General features: G+C 45.3%; 1 protein-coding gene across 1 annotated transcript; it reads right to left on the reverse strand.

The window, feature by feature from the left end:
• Window positions 1-1,849: 1,849 nt before the first annotated feature.
• CFAP144 (cilia and flagella associated protein 144) lies at window positions 1,850-10,528 on the reverse strand. Its single transcript, XM_004330006.4, has 4 exons — window positions 10,384-10,528; window positions 7,576-7,635; window positions 5,494-5,597; window positions 1,850-2,133 (listed from the first exon to the last, which is right to left on the reverse strand). Exons 1-4 carry the CDS (start codon window positions 10,514-10,516, stop codon window positions 2,023-2,025), a joined length of 408 nt encoding a protein of 135 aa, XP_004330054.3. The 5' UTR covers window positions 10,517-10,528; the 3' UTR covers window positions 1,850-2,022.
• Window positions 10,529-18,319: the final 7,791 nt, after the last annotated feature.

Genomic DNA, 18,319 nt, shown 5'->3' on the forward strand with positions numbered 1-18,319 from the left:
GTGGTAAGGTTGGAAGTAAAATGGAATAGAATGCAAATGGAGTTATAGGAGAGACAGGTGATGAGGGAATGGAGACAAGGCTGCTGTTGTAGAGACTAGATAGAGATGCAGTGAGAGAAATAGTGAATGTGAACTTAACAGAATGAGGAAAATGATGGAAAGGATGATGATGTCCCAGAGGAAGTGACACTGGCAGAAAACTTCCCATTAAAGGGACTCTTGGAGATATTTTGTGGCATTGAAAGTACAAATGATAAAATGTTGGAGGTGAATCTGATAGGGATAGAGTAGGATAATTCGTTTAGAAATCCCACTAGGGGATTAAAGACAGGGAATTTTAAAGGCATTCAGGGGACTGTTGTAAGCTAATGACCACTCAAGAAAATCCAGTAATCTAGCAATGATCAACACTACCTTAAAGGAAGACCAGGTGCATCCGAATGCCAGGCACACTCAAGCCACAAACCCTGATAGTTAAAACACTGCCACCCCCCCAGCACCTTGATGTGTTCACCCACCCGGAAGCTCTCCAAACCCTGCAGTCTAGGGGTCTTTGGAGGTTTCACTATGTGGGCGTGATTGATGAAATCATGGGCCATTGGTGATTAATTCAATCTTGAGCTCCTCCTCCCTCCCCAGAGGTTGGGTGGTGGGGCTGAAAGTTGCAAGTTTCTAACCAAGGCTTGGTCTTCCTGGGGAGCAGCCCCCATGCTGAAGCTGTCTAGAGGCTGCTAAGAGTCACCTCATTAGAACAAAAGACCCTCCTACCACCCCTATCCTTTAGGAAATTACAAAGGATTTAGGAGCTCTGCGTCAGGAACCAGGAAAAGACCAAATCTCTTTCTGTGATATCACAGGTCACCCTTTGGTCATTGACCATGGATTCCTTAGAGCAAAAAGTTTGTAACAGTTACGAGATACTGGCCCCCTTCTAGATTCCCATGTAGTCACTAATAATTGGTCTAGTCCAGCCTTGTATGAAAATGGCTGTCAGGGTGAGGCCACTCAGCATTGGAGCTTCCATTCAGTCTTGGCACGATACAAAAGCAGGAGTGACCGCAGCAATATATGGCTTCACCCTTCAAGGCATAAGTCAGGAAGAGCCAGATGGAAGAGATACAGAGAGCAAGGGATTTGGGGGCAGGGTGGGGGGCAGTGCACAGAGCGTCCATGCCCTCCCTGGGCGAGTGACTCTCCCAGCACCTCCGTGTGTTCACCTGCCTGGACGTTCCCCGGTTCTTGTTTCCCAGGACCTTCAAATGGTATCATGTGTGTATGTGCGGGGGGGTCTTTTCTTTAGAGCTGTTTCATTTTTTCAGAAAGGAGCCCTCTAGCTTCAAAGCCGGGGTAAAAATGCAGCATGTGCGAGTGAGAGGTTCAACCTCCTTTTCACAGATGGTCACTGTCTTCAGCCTTACACCTCACCCTGACCCCACGTCTTACTTAGTGTCCCTGAGCCCTGGGCTTTGCCCATTTCTCCAAGAGTAAACCTCCAACGTGGGAGCCGTTACACACCTGGTGCTGGGGTGTGTGGAGGAGACTCCCTGCAGACCCCCTCCCAGTGGCCATTTCAGTTCCCTCCCACACACCCCACTCTGTCCAGAGTCCTGACCTCCCTCCAGAGTTCTGGGGGGCGGAGCTCTGTGCTCAGAGGTGTCCCGCTCGCATTTTGTGGTCTCCTCCACCCTCTTCCATCAGCTTTCCGTCTTTTAAACATGGCTTCAGTCTTCTGGGCTGCTAAGGTTTCTCTCTCATTTTCTCTGTTGTGGGTTCATACTTTTTAAAAACTCCATTTATTACTGGGGTCTGGAAGGCAGAGGAGATATCGTAGGCCTTTAGTTTGCCATCTTTAACTGGAATTCTCCCCCTAGTTTATTAAATTAAGGATATGAACCAGAAGGGAGAAATGTGAGACTCAGGACAGTAAAAGGCAGACCTAGGCTTTAAAGTGCCTTTTTTTTTTAACCTGGGAAGCACACACTCTGGGCATTAACGACAGTGATTGACAGCACTGCGGGAACACTACTTGTGGTGACCATCTTCTCCCAAGCTCCACATTTTAGCCTTGTATAGAGTGATGTCTTTGTAGACCCTGAAGTGGTTCAGCCTGCGGTCATCGCGTTGTGGGTTGACCTAGAGAAGGGAATGCAGACATCAGAAAGAAGCCAGTAGGGAAGGAGGAAGACCTGGACTTGAATCAGGCCTCAGTCTCCTGATGTGCAGCCTCTGGTGCTTTTCCTTGCTAAACCCTGTTTGTGAAATAAAGACAACATTTCCACCAAAAGACTTGCAGGGTTGCATGAGAATCTCAACTGTGCAGAGTTGCTGCACTGCCCTTTCCCGCTGCCTACGGTGGAGGCCTGTGGACTCTTCCCCCCACTGGCATGGACGCTCCATGAGGGGAGGTGCTGCATCTGTATCCCAGCACCTGGAACAGTACCCAGCACACACAGGGGACTCAAGACATATTTGCTGAATGAAAGATTGGATGTTGTTGAAGTAGTTACACAGAGAACTGAGTAAGAGTGAGCCCTGGGACACACAAATCTCACGGAAGCTACACTGTGCCCTTAACTAAAAGGTTATACTTTCATCAAATGTTACCAGGAGACCAGAGGCTGAGCGATACTCACTGAGTGTGGCTTCCCCAGAGTCCCAGTACTGGGGTTGGAGTTCTCTGCCTGTGCGGGGCGAGGTGCCGCTGGGGGCAGGAGCCCTGTGTTAAGTTGGGGCTGATCAAACCTCTTCCGCCCCCAAACACATCATTCTGAAAGCTTAATTACCTTGTATGGTTGCATGACCCCTGGATCTAACTTTTCTGGGTACGCTTTCTTACTTTGCCACCAGTGCCATCTGATGGCATTGTCCCCAGGTTTAAAATGAACAGGTGTGGTGTATTTCCAGACCCTCTGAAACCCCACAGTGACTAGTGATCTGGGGGCCCTCGCAGGGCAGGGCTGGCCAAGCCAGTCTCATTTCTCCTTCCTATCATGGCTGGTTGGGCCTGCCCTGAGATGTGCTGGGCAGAGATGCAACACTTCTACCCATACACTTTGTACCCATGGGAGCCAGGCCTTTTCTCTTTAAGAAAATGAAGAGTAATGAGTTAAATGACTTGTGCTTTGTGATAGTTTTCTACATTGCTTAGTTATCTAACTTGGAGGATTTTTTCTTCACTCCGCCTTCCTTCGTTCACAGGCCCCCTCTCCATTCCCTTATTCACTGTAAATTATGTGGCCCCGCCTCCCATCCTCCTCCTTTACCCTTTGAGCGTTTATCTCTTCCCCAGCTGCCCAACAGCGCCTCTCCCTCTGGACTCAGTTCTTGGGTAAGAGGTGAGGGCTCCTGCTGGAAGCCTCTCCCTGTCTTGCACAGTCTCCTCCCTCCAACGCGATGCCCCATATCTGAAGAGGGGCTGTTACAAATGAGCAGCTATTTGCGCTCTTCACTGGTAAAACCCGGCTCACTGAGCTGTTTATTCCAATCTCCATCCAATCTCCAATCTCCATGCAGCCCCTGGTCCCTGCGCAGGACCAGGGGCTGCAGAGCCATGCCCAGACTGGAGTTGTATAAATGGGCGAGAAAGGGCTTCCCTGGTGGCGCAGTGGTTGAGTCCGCCTGCCGACGCAGGGGACATGGGTTCATGCCCCGGTCTGGGAGGATCCCACATGCCGTGGAGCGGCTGGGCCCGTGAACCATAGCCGCTGAGCCTGCGCGTCCGGAGCCTGTGCTCCGCAACGGGAAAGGCCACAACAGTGAGAGGCCCGCAAACCACAAAAAAATAAAAAATAAATGGGTGAGAAAGACAGGTGCCTGTAGAAATATGAGGACTACAGGGTGTGGGGAGTTCTTGGGAAGGGAGCACACTAGAAAATTATTCACCAGATAAAGACAACAGGGATTAAGCCACCAGGCCAGGAGAAGCACCGAGTTGGTCCTCAGTTGGGCCCCATGCCGTCTTGTCTATTCTTCCCCCTCAGCATCACAGTAGCCCGCATTTACTGAGCACATGCTGTGTGCTAGGTACCATTTTAAGCAGTTTATATATGTCTCAGTTCATCCACACAACAAACCTTCAAGTGTTGACACTATTATTCCCATGTTAAGGCAGATGAATGGAAGTTAAGAGAGGAGAAGTTCACAGAGCTAGAGAACATTGGAGCTGGGATTTGAACGCAGGCTGTCTGGCTCCAGGGTCACCAGGTTACATTGATGCACTGATACTGAGCTGCAGCTCTCCAGGTGCTCAAGAAGCCCAGGGGGAGTGGGGGACAGAAGTGTCTTAATGGGCTTTAGGGAAGAGGTGACTCCTGGATTTCATGTAGGGTGAGTGGGACTTCTCAAGGAGTGAGGGCTGGGGGCCAGGAGGCATCGGCAGGGCAGCAAATATAAAGACAGGGTGTGGAGGTCTTCGTGCCTTTGAGGTAATGAAGGAAATTCTGACACAGCTGAGGAACAGTGTCTCCAGCCTCACATCTTCCACAAAAGAAACAGATGGGCTCATAGCCAAATCTTAACAACAACAACAGTAATAACAACTTGGGGGAAATACAGAGCAAAGTTAGGTGTTTCATAACTCTGATTTTTGAAGTTTTCCTACGTAAGGTACAAAACCCAGAAGTCAAAATGGAAACAATTGGCACATTTGACTACTTAAAAATTAAAACCTTCTGTATGAGGAAAGACATAATCAGAGTTGAACGACAAGTGTAGCAGGAAGCTCTTCAATTTGTCTATTCAAAACCCTGCATTTGGGCTTCCCTGGTGGCGCAGTGGTTGAGAGTCCGCCCGCCGATGCAGGGGTCACGGGTTCATGCCCCGGTCCGGGAGGATCCCACATGCCGCGGAGCGGCTGGGCCTGTGAGCCATGGCCGCTGAGCCTGCGCGTCCGGAGCCTGTGCTCCGCAACGGGAGAGGCCACAACGGTGAGAGGCCCGCGTACTGCAAAAAAACGAAAACAAAACCCTGCATTTCTTCCTCAGGAACAGAAGCCCTATATCATTTAGGGAGATCACGTGCTAAAGACTGCGTTGGCCAGGCTCCTTGCACCTAGGATTGATTGCTCCAGTCAACGAGGTAAATATGTTACGGGCATTTGCATTTTCCAGAGAAGGGGACAGAATTTAGAGATGTAGGTGATATGCCCGAGACCACTCTACTAACACCTGGGAGAGCAAACTCAGGCCATCTGTCATCAGCAAAAGCTTTGCTTAATCCACACTTACCAGCATTCACTACATGCCACGCACTGTTCTAAGCACCTTACAAACACCACCCCATTTAAGCCTCGGAGCAATCTTATGAGATAAGTGCTGTAATATCTCCACTGTACTAGGAGGAAACTTAGTCACAAAAGAGCTTAGTCCCTTACCAGGGTCACATAGCTAGTACGTGGTAGTAAGAGGTCAAAGCCCAGGCAGTCAGCTCCATACTCTGTTCTCTGAGCCACCACTGGATTACCTCTGACCTTCCAAGTGAAGGAGACACACTTACCAATGGCTCTGAGTCCCATCCAATCTCTTGACTTTCAGTCTGTGCCTCAGGGTATTTCCTCCTTGGTCCCTGGGCAGCATGGTGGATAAGATTTAGGAACCTGGCTGGGAGACGAGGCATGAGTTATGAAGGCGTCAGGCTTTGGGACCAAACGAGAGAGCCTGTGCCCTTGACTCTGACACATCCTTTCTTAGAGGCAGAGCATCGGCCTCAGAAGCTTGCCTAGGCCTCGCGACACAGGTATCTGGTTCCTCCACTCATCTCTCAACAAACATCTGTTGAGCACAAACTCTGTGCCAGGCACTGTTTGGGCCCTGGAGGTAGAGCAGAGTGAGATAGACATGGTCCCTGGTCTCCTGGAGAGGTAGCCTAGGTGAGGGAACAGGGGACACAATATACACCTATAAAAACAAACCCAGTGGTGGCAGACAGTGATGCAAACTCTGAAGAAGGGAGTTGGCAAAGGGGCATGTCGGGGCAGGGCTGGCTACTCAGTAGGAAGGCTCGCAGGAGCCAGCCCTGAGAGAGGCAGAGGAAAAGCACGCCACAGGCAACAAGAACAAATGTCCTGGGGCATGAGCGAGTTTGGGCGATGTAGCTGCAGCAGAGAGAGTGAGGAGCTGGGCTGTACCAGGTGAGGTCAGATCCTTCTGGATTGAAATCAGCATGGCTGTCAACACCAGGTATATCTGTAACTCCACGGCTTAAGGACTTAGACACATTTCATTTGCAATCTACCCTATCCAGTCTCAATTTGAGAGAGGCAGTCTGACAAGGGAAAGAAGCTGGCTTGGTAGTTGGGCATTCGTGGCCCTTCCACTACTAGCTTGACAGGTGGTTTAATTCTCTGGGCCTCACTTTGTTCATCCGCAAAATGGGAGGAAAATATCTACCTCAGCAAGATGTCTGAGAAGTAAATGAAGGACTGTGAATACAGGACCTGGCCTCGGGCCGAGCTTATCCTGAATACAAGGCAGCTTGTAATGAACTCCTGCCCGGTGTTTGAGCCCCTCACCACCTGTTATTTCCCTTACTGCTGCAAGTCCCCATCTCCTATCCTTCATTCTAGCCAGGCAGATAACAACCTTCCTTTCTTGGATTGTTCTCTATTAGTTTATTTACTTGTCTGTCTCTGTGATGCTATGAGATCCTCACTCCTCCTTCCCACCCCTCACTTCCCACCCTGTCCTTCTACAAAAATCACACATCTTTCCTCTATCAAACTCCACTCTAAGGTAGAGGGGAAGGAGGAGAGCTTGCCAGAAGGATTAGGCTTCCCATCAAGTATCTCTCTTCCCGCACTCCCAAACATGGCCCCCACTCACCCGTACTTCCCAGCCATGCCAAACTCCTCACAGCCCGTGGGCCATGCTGTTATCTCATTTCTGTGCTTTTCCATATACCTGGAATGTCCTTCCACATTCTTCTCACCCTGACATACTCCACCTCACCCTCTTATCCCCTCCTCCAAGAAGACTTCCCAGAACTCCTCTGCCTGAGGTGGGCACCTGTTTTCTATGCTGCTGCCATCCCAATCTTGTTCTCTGTTTACCTGTGTATTTACTAGTCTGTCTCCTTGACTATGGTATGAGATCCCCAGCCCCATCCTAGTGACTATCACCTGGTAATAATGAAAATAATAACATGTCCTGATCACCAGTGTACCAGATACTGTTCTAAGCACTTGGGTTATTTTGTTTAATCTTCACAATGCCCCTAACAGATAGGCTCAGAGGGGTTAAAAAAAACTTGCTCGAAGTCACACAGTTAACGAGTGGCAGAACCAGGATTTAAACTCAGTTAGTAGGACTCCAGAACCTGTGCCTGTAACGGCTAAGTATTGGATGGATGAATGACCGTAACGTCAGGGCCATTAGGAACATGTTTTTGGCTTCACAGTTAATAAACTGGCTGTTTATTTGAATGTGTCAGTCTCTTGTGAGCTTTGTCAGTATGAGCCCCGTTTTCAGATGATCAAACAGAGGACTGAGGCCTGCCCCCAAAAACCACTGCCCTGAGAGACTCCCAGCCGGCTGCCTCTCCACGCTCTATCTCAACGGTATCCTCAGACCCCAGACTCACCATCTGCAGGTTCCTCCAGGTTATCATGCCAAGACATGGGCTTTCTGGCGATTGTGTGAACTAGAGAAAAACAGCATCACAGATTCAAGTTAAAAAACGATCTTCCTGGCCTCTCTGAGACCCACCCTAGGCCAGACACCCAGTCAGCACTTTCTGAGTGTCTGTCATGTGTCGGGTATTGTGCTGAGCACTAGGGCATTAAGACCTTCGGGGACCTCACAATCTGAGATGCACTGTCCTGCATGGTGGCCACCAGCCACATGCGGTGACTTGAATTTGAATAATTTAAATTTAATACAATTGAAAATTCATTCCTCAGTCCCATCAGCTGTATTTCAAATGATCAACAGCCACATGTGGCTACTGGCTACGGTTTAGGGCAGCACAGATAGAGAACATTCTCATCATCACAGAATGTTCTCTGGGACAGACTGGTCTATGGGGATGCAGACATATGAGGCAGCCAGAGACAGTGATATATACCCAGCAGCCCATGCGATAACAGAGGTGTAGGATCCACGGACGTCTATTCAGCCCGTAATTACTGGTGCACTGGAGATAGGGCTGCAAACAAGAAAGAGGAGGTCCCCGTACTCCCTGGGCTTCCGCTCTATTTGTGGTGATACTCAATAAACAGATATATAATATCAAGCAAATATAAATGGGATGCACAATATAAAGCAGGTTACATAGGTAAACCCATGTTGATGGTGGGGTGTAGTGTGGGTGATATGTCTCTAAGGACATACCTTAGAGCAGAGTCCTGAATAAATCTGCTGTGTGAGGCTATGTGGGAGGGATCCAAGAGTGAGGTTGGTGAGTTAGAGAATTAACTCTAACTCGAGAGAAACATCGAGAGGCAGAGTAACTCTAGTGGAAGGAGCTAGGAGGAGAGTAGTAGTAGATGAACAGAGGCCAGAAGGAACCAGTGATCTCCAAGTGTTTTATCTCAAACTCCTACCAGTAAAAAAACTGCCGCATATGAATATTTATATAGTCTCTATGCACTACTGTCATATATTGACAAAGCATCATTTCTTTCTTTATCCATAAGTGTAAACATAGATACAAATTCTAATATTTCCTCACTTAATCCCAATGGATCATATTAATCCTGTGTCCAAGGACCATGAGCTGGGAGCCCAAGCGCTTTTCCTAGGAAGCCTGGATGCCGCTTGAAGGGATTATTTAAATTGTTGAAATAGACCAAGTTTAAACAGAATTGGACGTTAAGTGGTTTTCTTGGAATTAGTAGCTGGCGGCTCCAGAGGAAAACCAGGTTAGTTATAAGCTACATGAAGACGTACATTTTCTGTACTCTCACCCCGCCCCCCGCAAAGGTAAGTGTGTGAGAAGGTGGGAATAGCTGTCGTCATCACTTCACTGTGTATACGTATATGTATATCTAAACATCACGTGGTACACCTTAACTCTATGCAAATTCTATTTTTAGAAATGGCATTACATTTTCTTTACAAAGCTGAGCTGCAGTGGACTACAGTTAATCAGGCCCAGGACTGGGGGAGAAGTTTGGAAAGAAGGAACAATATTTATGAAACTGAAGATGATTTAGGAAATCCATGCATCTAAATATGGTGGGATAGAAAAGCTGTGGCTGGTGCAGACCAGGCACTAACATTTTTATTAAAGGAACAGTGTGCGGGTTGGGAGGGAGTCAGGATGAAGCTGGGTGGGCAGCAGAGCTAGGTCCATGGGGGCCTTAGGTACGGATCAGGTTAAACCTTAGCTCAGAATCTGTGGGACCACTGAGGATTTTACAGAGGGACTGGATGATCAAATCCCCTTTAGCACAGCTTTCGCCAGCAGTGGTGTAGGGGAGGGTTGGAGAGCTGGGCCTGGAGGGAAAGAGAGAGTTAAGAGCCCATCAGACCAATGCAGGCAGGACTGACGAGGGCCTGGGAGTGAGGATGGAGAGAGAGCGGAGACAAATGAGGTGAGGCAGAGAGACCTCGCCATGCGTGATGGTGTTTCCCACTGAGGCGGGAACATGGGAACCATCATGTGAGAGAAAGGATAAGGAACAAACAGGACAGTGCCTACTCAGCTGTGTGGAGGGAGGGAGAGAGAGACTGAGGATGACTCCCAAGCTTCTAACTTGGGAGAGAGAAGGGCTGTGGTGCCTTTGGCTAAAACCAAACATTCTGGAGTAACTGCAGGTGGGGGAGGGGTGCGGGACGAGCCTGGTTTTCTGAACCAGTGCGTCTGAGGTGCCTAAGGGATGTCCCGGGGAAGGGAGCCGGGAGGTGGATGGGGACGTGGGTCTGGGGCTCCATTTGAGACTCGGTAGCATTTAGGGGGAGCTGATGTTACAGGACCAGATGAAACCGGCCCAGGAATGTGCAAAGTGAGGAGTGGGGGTGCGGCCATTTTATCAGGGGGCACGTTGGACCCTGAGTCTGCTCCCCTTGAACTTTCTGAAGGTCTTAAGACAATGTTAGAAGACGGAAAGAAATCCTTTAATAACAGCAAACCAAAACACATGCAAAAGAAAACATAAAACCTGCAAAATATTTCAAAAGCAATTTATAAAAAGCCTTTCAAATTTTTTACAATAAAATGTTATTTAATCAGGACCTGGATGCATTTTAATGTATCTAATACTTTCGATGTGATGGGGGGTGAGACCCCTCTCCAACCCCAAAGTCATAGTTCCTGAAGGCTATGAAGGGATGAGAGGTCACAGGAGGCGTCTCCTACTGTGCTCCACCCAGCACCCCGCCCACATCTCTGCCGGCTCCTTCCTGGGGGCGCCCCCTTTCCCTTCCTCCATCCCGCAGCTCCCCTCACCCTTGCGGAGTGGATTCACATGATACTGCGTGTGGAGTTTCTGGGTTCGTAACTCTTTGAGGTACAATTCCCGCAGGATCTGGTTCTGGTGGACCTCATCTGCGATGGCCTTCTCCTTCTGGTGTCCAGCCATGGCCTTGGCTCTGCTGTGTCTGGTCAGTACCTAACCCCCTCTCACCGCCCTTTGGACGCTCACCGGCTGCCAGGTCTCCAGGCAACAGAGTCCCAAGCCGTCTCCAGGCAACAGAGTCCCAAGCCGTCTCCAGGCAACACGTGCTAGCTCACCCTCCTCCCTTGGACCTCATTCCTGCCCGTCCACCCCCCTCCTCCCCAAATCTTATAACGCGCGGCCCGCCCCTTTGGCTGCTCAGCTCACCTTCCCAGCTTCTCAGGACCTAGTCTGGTTACAGAATCGCGGCTGGACACCACCAGAAAACGACTGGCCGTGAAGTGATAGACCCGAGAGGTAACGAGCTTAGGACTGGACCTCACCTTGGCCAGTCATTTCCTAAAAAAGATTTTGGAAGTAGTCAGAAACCTCTCCACTTGTGTTTTGTTTGTTTGTTTTCTGTTTTTGTTTTGGAGGCGCTGTGGCATGTGGGATCTTAGTTGCACAACCAGGGATTGAACCTGTGCCCCCTGCATTGGAAGCTGGAGTCTTAACCACTGGACCACCAGAGAAGTCCCATCCTCTCCCACTTTAAAGCAGATGCCCAGAACTGAGACCCTCTATGTCTGTCTCACAAACAGTGGAGGTTTCCTATCTGAGAAGACATTCTGGCCCATATCAGCCATGTGATAATATAGACAGAATAACCCTAACAGTACCTTAGGGACTTTACAGTTTATTTATTTAAATTTTTAAAATTGTGGTAAACACACATAAAATTTACCTTCTGAACTTTTTTTTTTTTTTTCGGTATGCGGGCCTCTCACTGTTGTGGCCTCTCCCGTTGCGGAGCACAGGCTCCAGACGCACAGGCTCAGCGGCCATGGCTCACGGGCCTAGCCACTCCACGGCATGTGGGATCTTCCTGGACTGGGGCACGAACCCGTGTCCCCTGCATCGGCAGGTGGACTCTCAACCACTGCTCCACCAGGGAAGCCCTGAACCATTTTTAAGTATTGTAGGTCAGTAGTGTATAGTCACATTGTGTGAAACCGATCTCCAGAAAGTTTTTATATGCATTAAACAGCTCCCCATTGCCTCCTATCCCTAGCCCTTGGCAGCCACCACTACTGAGCCTGCGCTCTAGAGCCTGTGAGCCACAACTACTGAGCCCACGTGTCACAACTACTGAAGCCCACACGGCTAGAGCCCATGCTCCACAACAAGAGAAGCCACCGCAATGAGAAGTCTGTGCACTGTAATGAAGAATAGCCCCTGCTCGCCTCAACTAGAGAAAGCCTGCATGTGGCAACGAAGACCCAAGGCAGCAAAAAAAAAAAAAAAAAAAAAAAATTAAAAAACAAAACAAAACACATAAAGCAAAAATTGTAGAACTGCCAACGTTTCTATCTTAGTAATTGATAAAGCAAGTAAACAGAAAATCTGTGAGTATATAGAAGACTTGAAAACACTACCAATCATTTGAACTAATTGACAATTAGAGCACATTGACCCATTGATATCAGGCTATGCATTCTTTTAAATTGCATGTAGACTACTAACCAATATAGACCATATGTTATGCCAGAAAACAAGTTTCAGTAAATTTAAAATGAATGAATCATACAAATATGTACTCTGACCACAACAAATTTAATTTAGAGGTCAACTACCAAAAGATAGTTAGAAAATTCAAATTACTTGTAAATTACACAACACATTCCTAAATGTCTTGAATCAAAGAAAATCATGATAAATTAGAAAATATTTTGAACTGATAAAAAATAAACACACAACTATTAAGACTTTTAGAATATATGTAAACCAGTGCTTAGAGGGGAATTTATAGCTTTAATTGCTGGTACCAGGAAAGAACCAAAGTACAATATTGATGGATTAGGCTTATACCTTGGAAGGTGGTAAAAGAAGAGCAAATTTTAATAAAAAATAAGTAGAATTAAAGAAATAATAAAGAGTGGAAATGAATAATATGGAAAACAAGTACTCAATAGATAAAATCAAAAGCTAGTTTGTAGAAAATTCAACAATACAGATAAACTAATCAAGAGAAAGAAGAAGACACAAATGATCTACATAATGAATAAAAGTGGGACATCACTACACCTCCTACAGACATTAATTGGAGAGAAAGGAAATATCATAAAGAATTTTGTCAATAAATTTGACAACTTAGATGAAATGGATAACTTTTGTGAAGATATAAATTTCCAGAACAGAAAAGAGAGAGAGAGAGAGAGAGAATATGCATAACTTTATATGTATTTAAAAAATTGAATTTGTAGTTGAAAAACTTCCTGCAATATACCTTGCAGGGCCAGATGGTTTTTCTGATTAATCTGTCAAACACAAATTGAAGAAAATACCAATACTACACACACTGTCTCAGAAAACAGAGGTTGAGGGAACAATTCCCAACTCATTTTATGAGATGAGCATTACATTGATACTAAAACCAGACAAGTTACTACAAAAAGGACATCTAAGGATAAATATATCTTATGAATATACATGCAAAAATTCTTAACCAAGTATTAGAAAATAATATCCAGTAACATATAAAAAGAATAATACACCATGACCAAATGAGATTTTTCAGAGATGCAAAGTTGGTTCAATATTTGGAAATACTCACCATATTTTGAATATCACCATATTAACACATAAAAGAGAAAAGCCATATGATCCCCTCTATACAGCTGGCAGATGGGGAGGAAGGTAAAAGTGGAGAGCTTCTGGGTTATGAGAGACCCTTGTATTTCCCTCCTGGCACCATAAATTGTCAGAACTCAGATTTCCAAGTTAGGAATTGTTGATAAGCACTCACATTTAAAAAACAATATAAAACAAAACCTTTTTCTTGTGAAATATCACACATAGACGTAGAAAAGTGTTCTTCTCCAAAACGTATAGCTCACACTGATTTATCACAAAGTGATCAATCATTTGTCACCATCACACAAGCCAAGAAATCGATATTGACAGCACCCCAGAAGCCTCTCTCATGCGCCTTCCCAAACACTGTCTTCTTTTCTCCTCAGAGGTAACCACTGTCCTGACTTCTAACACTATAGATTACTTTGGCTGTTTTTTCACTTTCTATAAATGGAATCATATGGTATGCATGCTTTGTGTCTGGCTTCTTTTGGTCAACATTATGTTTGTGAAATTCATCACTGCTGTTGCATGTAGATAGCTATGGTTTCATTACTTTTTATTTCTGTGTGGTTCTCCCTGTTGTGATTATACCGCAATTTATTTATTCATTTTAATACTGATGAACATTGGATTTTTCAATACAAACTATAACAAATAATGCTGTATGAACATTTTAGTAGATGTCTCTTGGTGCACACATACAAACATTTTGTTGGATATATACTTAGAAGTGGAATTACTGGATTGTAGGGACTGCCTATGGTTCAGTTTTAGTAGGTGGTATCAAGTTGTTTTACAAAATAGTGGAACTGATTTACTCCACCAGGGCTCTTATTGTTCCCATCTTTGCCAACACTTGACATTGTCAGTCTTTTTAATTATGGTCATTCTGGTGGGTATGTAGTGGCATCTCACTATGGTTTAATTTGCATTTTCCTATTGAGTGGTGAGATTGACCAACTTTTATTTATTTATTATTTTGCGGTACGTGGTCCTCTCACTGTCGTGGCCTCTCCTGCTGCGGAGCACAAGCTCCAGACCCGCAGGCCCAGAGGCCATGGCCCACGGGCCCAGCCGCTCCGTGGCACGTGGGATCCTCCTGGACTGGGGCACGAACCCGTGTCCCCTACATCGGCAGGCGGACTCCCAACCACTGCGCCACCAGGGAAGCCCCAACTTTTATTTTTTGTATATTTATTGTTCATTTGAAAGGCCTCTTTTGTGAAATGAAAGTTCCAAATCTTTTCCTATTTTCTTTTGGATTCTTTGTCTTTTTTTTTACCAACTTGTTGGAGTTCTTTATATATTATTGATATAAGCCCTTTGAGAGTTGCATGTGCTACAAATTTATTTTTCCCACTGCATGGCTTGCCTTTTTAATCTCTTAACATTGTCTTTTTGATAACTTAGAAGACACCTAAGACTGTCTTTTAAAAATTTACATGTGATCAAATGTATCAGTCTTTCCCTTTGTGATTAGTGCTTTTTAATGTCACTTAAGAAATTTTTTCCTAATTTGATATTGTGAAGATATTTTCTTATATTACCTTCTAGATCAGTGCAGTCCAATAACATGAAGCAAGTCACAATTTAAAATGTTCTAGTATCTAAAAGAGCAAAAACAGGGCTTCCCTGGTGGCACAGTGGTTGAGAGTCCGCCTGCCGATGCAGGGGACACGGGTTCGTGTCCTGGTCCGGGAAGATCCCATATGCCGCGGAGCGGCTAGGCCCGTGAGACACGGCCGCTGAGCCTGCGTGTCCGGAGTCTGTGCTCTGCAACGGGAGAGGCCGCAACAGTGAGAGGCCCGTGTAACGCTAAAAAAATAAAAAATAAAATAAAATAAACACACACACAAAAAAGAGCAAAAACAGATAAAATTTAAAAATGTTTTACTTGACCCAATATATTCAAATTATTATCAGTTCAACATTTCAATATAAACATTAAGGTATTTTATTTTTTCATACTAAGTGTTTAAAATCCAGTACAAGTGTTTAAAATCCACTTAATAGCACATCTCAAGTGCTCAATAGCCAAGTATCACTCCAGCAATTCTAAAAGATTTATGTTTTTACCTTTTCACTTTAGATCTACATTCTACTTGAAACTGATTTTTGAGTGTAGTGTGAATTAGGAAACTAGCTTAGTTTTTTTTTCCATAAGAGTATCCAGTTGACCCAGAATCAATTTATTGAATAGATAGTCCTAGCCCCACTTTTCTTCTGTGATACTTTTGTCTTAAATCAAGTGTTCATGTAGGTATGAATCTGTTTCTGGACTCTATTCTATGCCATTTGTCTATTTTTGGACCAGTATGACACTATATTAATTACTATAATTTTTATAATAGGTTACGATACCTCATACAGAAATTTTTCCTACCAGTTCTTGGCTATTCTTGGCCTTTTGCCTTCCCATATAAATTGCTTTTTGAGTTCCCTGAAAATATCTATTAGGATTTCGATTGGCATCTGAAGAGGATTGATAAGATTAGGATGAAGGCAAAATACAGATAGTAAGATAACTAGGATCTGCTCATGGCTGAAAACACCATCATGGAAAAGGACTCCTACAAGGAACTGAGCTTACCTTCTAGCTGAATGTTGCTTGGCCATCATCTTGAATTCTCTAGGTTTACCAGGGAAGGCTTCTGGGAATCCGCAGTCCTGGCAATTCTGAATTGTACCAGAGCGGTCCCAGTACTAGAGTAACTATCTCTCCAGAATGAGACTTGTGAATCAACAGGTCTGGTTGGGAGTGGCTGGAGTGTAGGTGAAGACCAGAGTTCAAGGGACTAGAAAGAAGGGATAGGAGGGGGGATACGGGCACAGATAAAGGAGTAATAGGAAAGGGAGCAGGATGAACAGGGTGGCAAGTAGATGGTATGGAAGGGACAGGGAAAGAGCTGGGCATGGATGTCATTAAGGTAGGGTGGTAGGAAGGGATGACACTTCCTGTGGCAGGAGGGAAATGGGTAGGGCTGAAGTCTGAAAGAGGTGGATGGGGCTGGGGAGTAGGCTGAGGGCTAAAAGATTGAGGAGACAAGGGAGGAAGCGGCATTGGATAATGAGAACAAAAGGAGCAGAAAGAGGAGGTGGAAGCTGGGGTTGAGATGGGGAAATTAGAGGTAACTTCCTTGTCATTTTTTAAAATGGCATATGTCTCATTAGTCATCTTGTGAAAATGAGAAACTGGCAGAAGCTCACACACTACCACTCACATCTCCCCATGTGGGAATGCCCATTATGAAGCATACATACTCCTTCGTTTGGAGCCAATAAGAAGGCCCCACAAACCAGAGCAATGGTCCCAGTTTCTAGGTTGAAGAGTGGTTATGGGAAATGGCAAAGAGAAGAAATGGAGCTATAAGAGTAGTCCCTATTCCTTGGGATAACATGTAGTTTTTCCCCTCAGTAGGCAGAGATTGATCCAAGGGCTAGGATAGAGTTGGGGGTTGGGACCAAAGAGAATGGATCTGAAGTAGAAATGACCAAAGTGGGGAAAAGTCAGTGCCCCCGTGTACTTAACTTACTACATTTTCCAAAGCCCTTTCACATCATTTATATCACTCCATGAAGATGAGGTAATCAGAGTGGGTGACAAAGTCAGGAAGTAGGGGGCATGCAGGAGGGAGCAAAATGACACAGAGCACTGATAGTCAGCATGACCCCCTCCCATGTTTCTGGACAGAATCTTGTAGGGGTACTTCAGAGCAGAACTTTACAATATAGCTTTCCTCTTGGTCCTTGTGATCCCTTGGTAGTTTGCCTGACCCTTATATGGAAGCAGAAACGCAAGGCCAATGCTGATAGGATGACTGGCCATTCCTGAGTGCCTAATGAATAGGTTTGGACTTTCCTGTTCACTACCTGAGACTCCTAACTCCACGTCAGATGATTTAGGAGGCTACTGCAACTCCCTTTTCCCTCTGTTTGATTTAACAATTCTCTCTGCTTAGCGTTCCTTGTTTCCTTGATTACCATCCAAATCATAATTCCCATTTGGTCTCCTATTCTCTCTTATAGCATTATATTCTGATTATTCTCCCTTGACCCAATAACTTTGCCTCCCAGTTTCACAAAACTTTTCCTTGTACTCTCTGGAAGTCTAGCTGCATGACTGGAAAACTTCCCTATTCCTTAGATTGTTTCTTAATTGACTGTTCTTTACATCTCCCGGCTTTAACAGTAACCTGGATCTCCCTTGAGGATATTGTTTCCCTGTATATCTCTCAAGTAGAGACTGTTCATTCTCTCAAACTCTAAGGTACTTCAGGGTGGGAATGGGGTGTATTCTCCTTGTTCCTTCTGACTCCGTCTAAACCATTATTCCTCTCTTCCAATTAGGAGATCCCTTGTTCCTTAGAAGCTGGTGCTACCCACCACCATTTTCCTGGTATTGTCACCTTTAGATCTCCTGGATACACTCTTTTTCTATGAAAACTTTGTACTTGTCTCAGCGTCTTAGTCTTGAGTCCATCATCCTGAGTGACTTCAGTGTCCATGTAGATGACCCCATTCAATGCTCTGGCCTCTCTTTTCTTTGATTTCTTTATCACTAAAGAGTCCACCACTGATATTCTACTTCAGCCACCTATGGTCACACCTGGTCTTTTCCATTACTGAAAAATTATCCCATTTGTTCAGACATTCTATTCTCTGACCACTACTTCCTGTACTTATGGTGTAATCATTCCATTTCTCCCATTTCCCTGGGGACTCCAACTCACTGATTCTTACTTTCTTCTAATCTACCAACTCTGATTCCTCTGTTTTTATTTCCCTCCTTACCCACTTCAGAATCTATGATTCAAAATGTCAGTGACTTTCTTACCCTAGTTCTAAACTCTCTTGCCAGAATATCTTTTTATTGCATTTTCCTGAGTGGGGAACCCCTACCTGGATGATTCCAACTATTTGACTTCCCTGTGTTGCTGAATGCTGCTGGTAAAAAAATCTCATACAACCTGAAATATTGGTACTAAATTAATAGTCTAATTTCAACTCTATGCTAAACAATATCCACAAAAACCAATACCCATCAGAATATTTATGTCAATACTGCTTAATAGAGTAAAGAAAAAGGAAAACAACCTGAATACTTATAAATAAGGATTTAAGTAAATTATGGTGCACCCACACCATGGGATA

This window comes from Tursiops truncatus, chromosome 1, assembly GCF_011762595.2.
Source record: "Tursiops truncatus isolate mTurTru1 chromosome 1, mTurTru1.mat.Y, whole genome shotgun sequence".
In the NCBI taxonomy this organism is placed as follows: Eukaryota; Metazoa; Chordata; class Mammalia; order Artiodactyla; family Delphinidae; genus Tursiops; species Tursiops truncatus.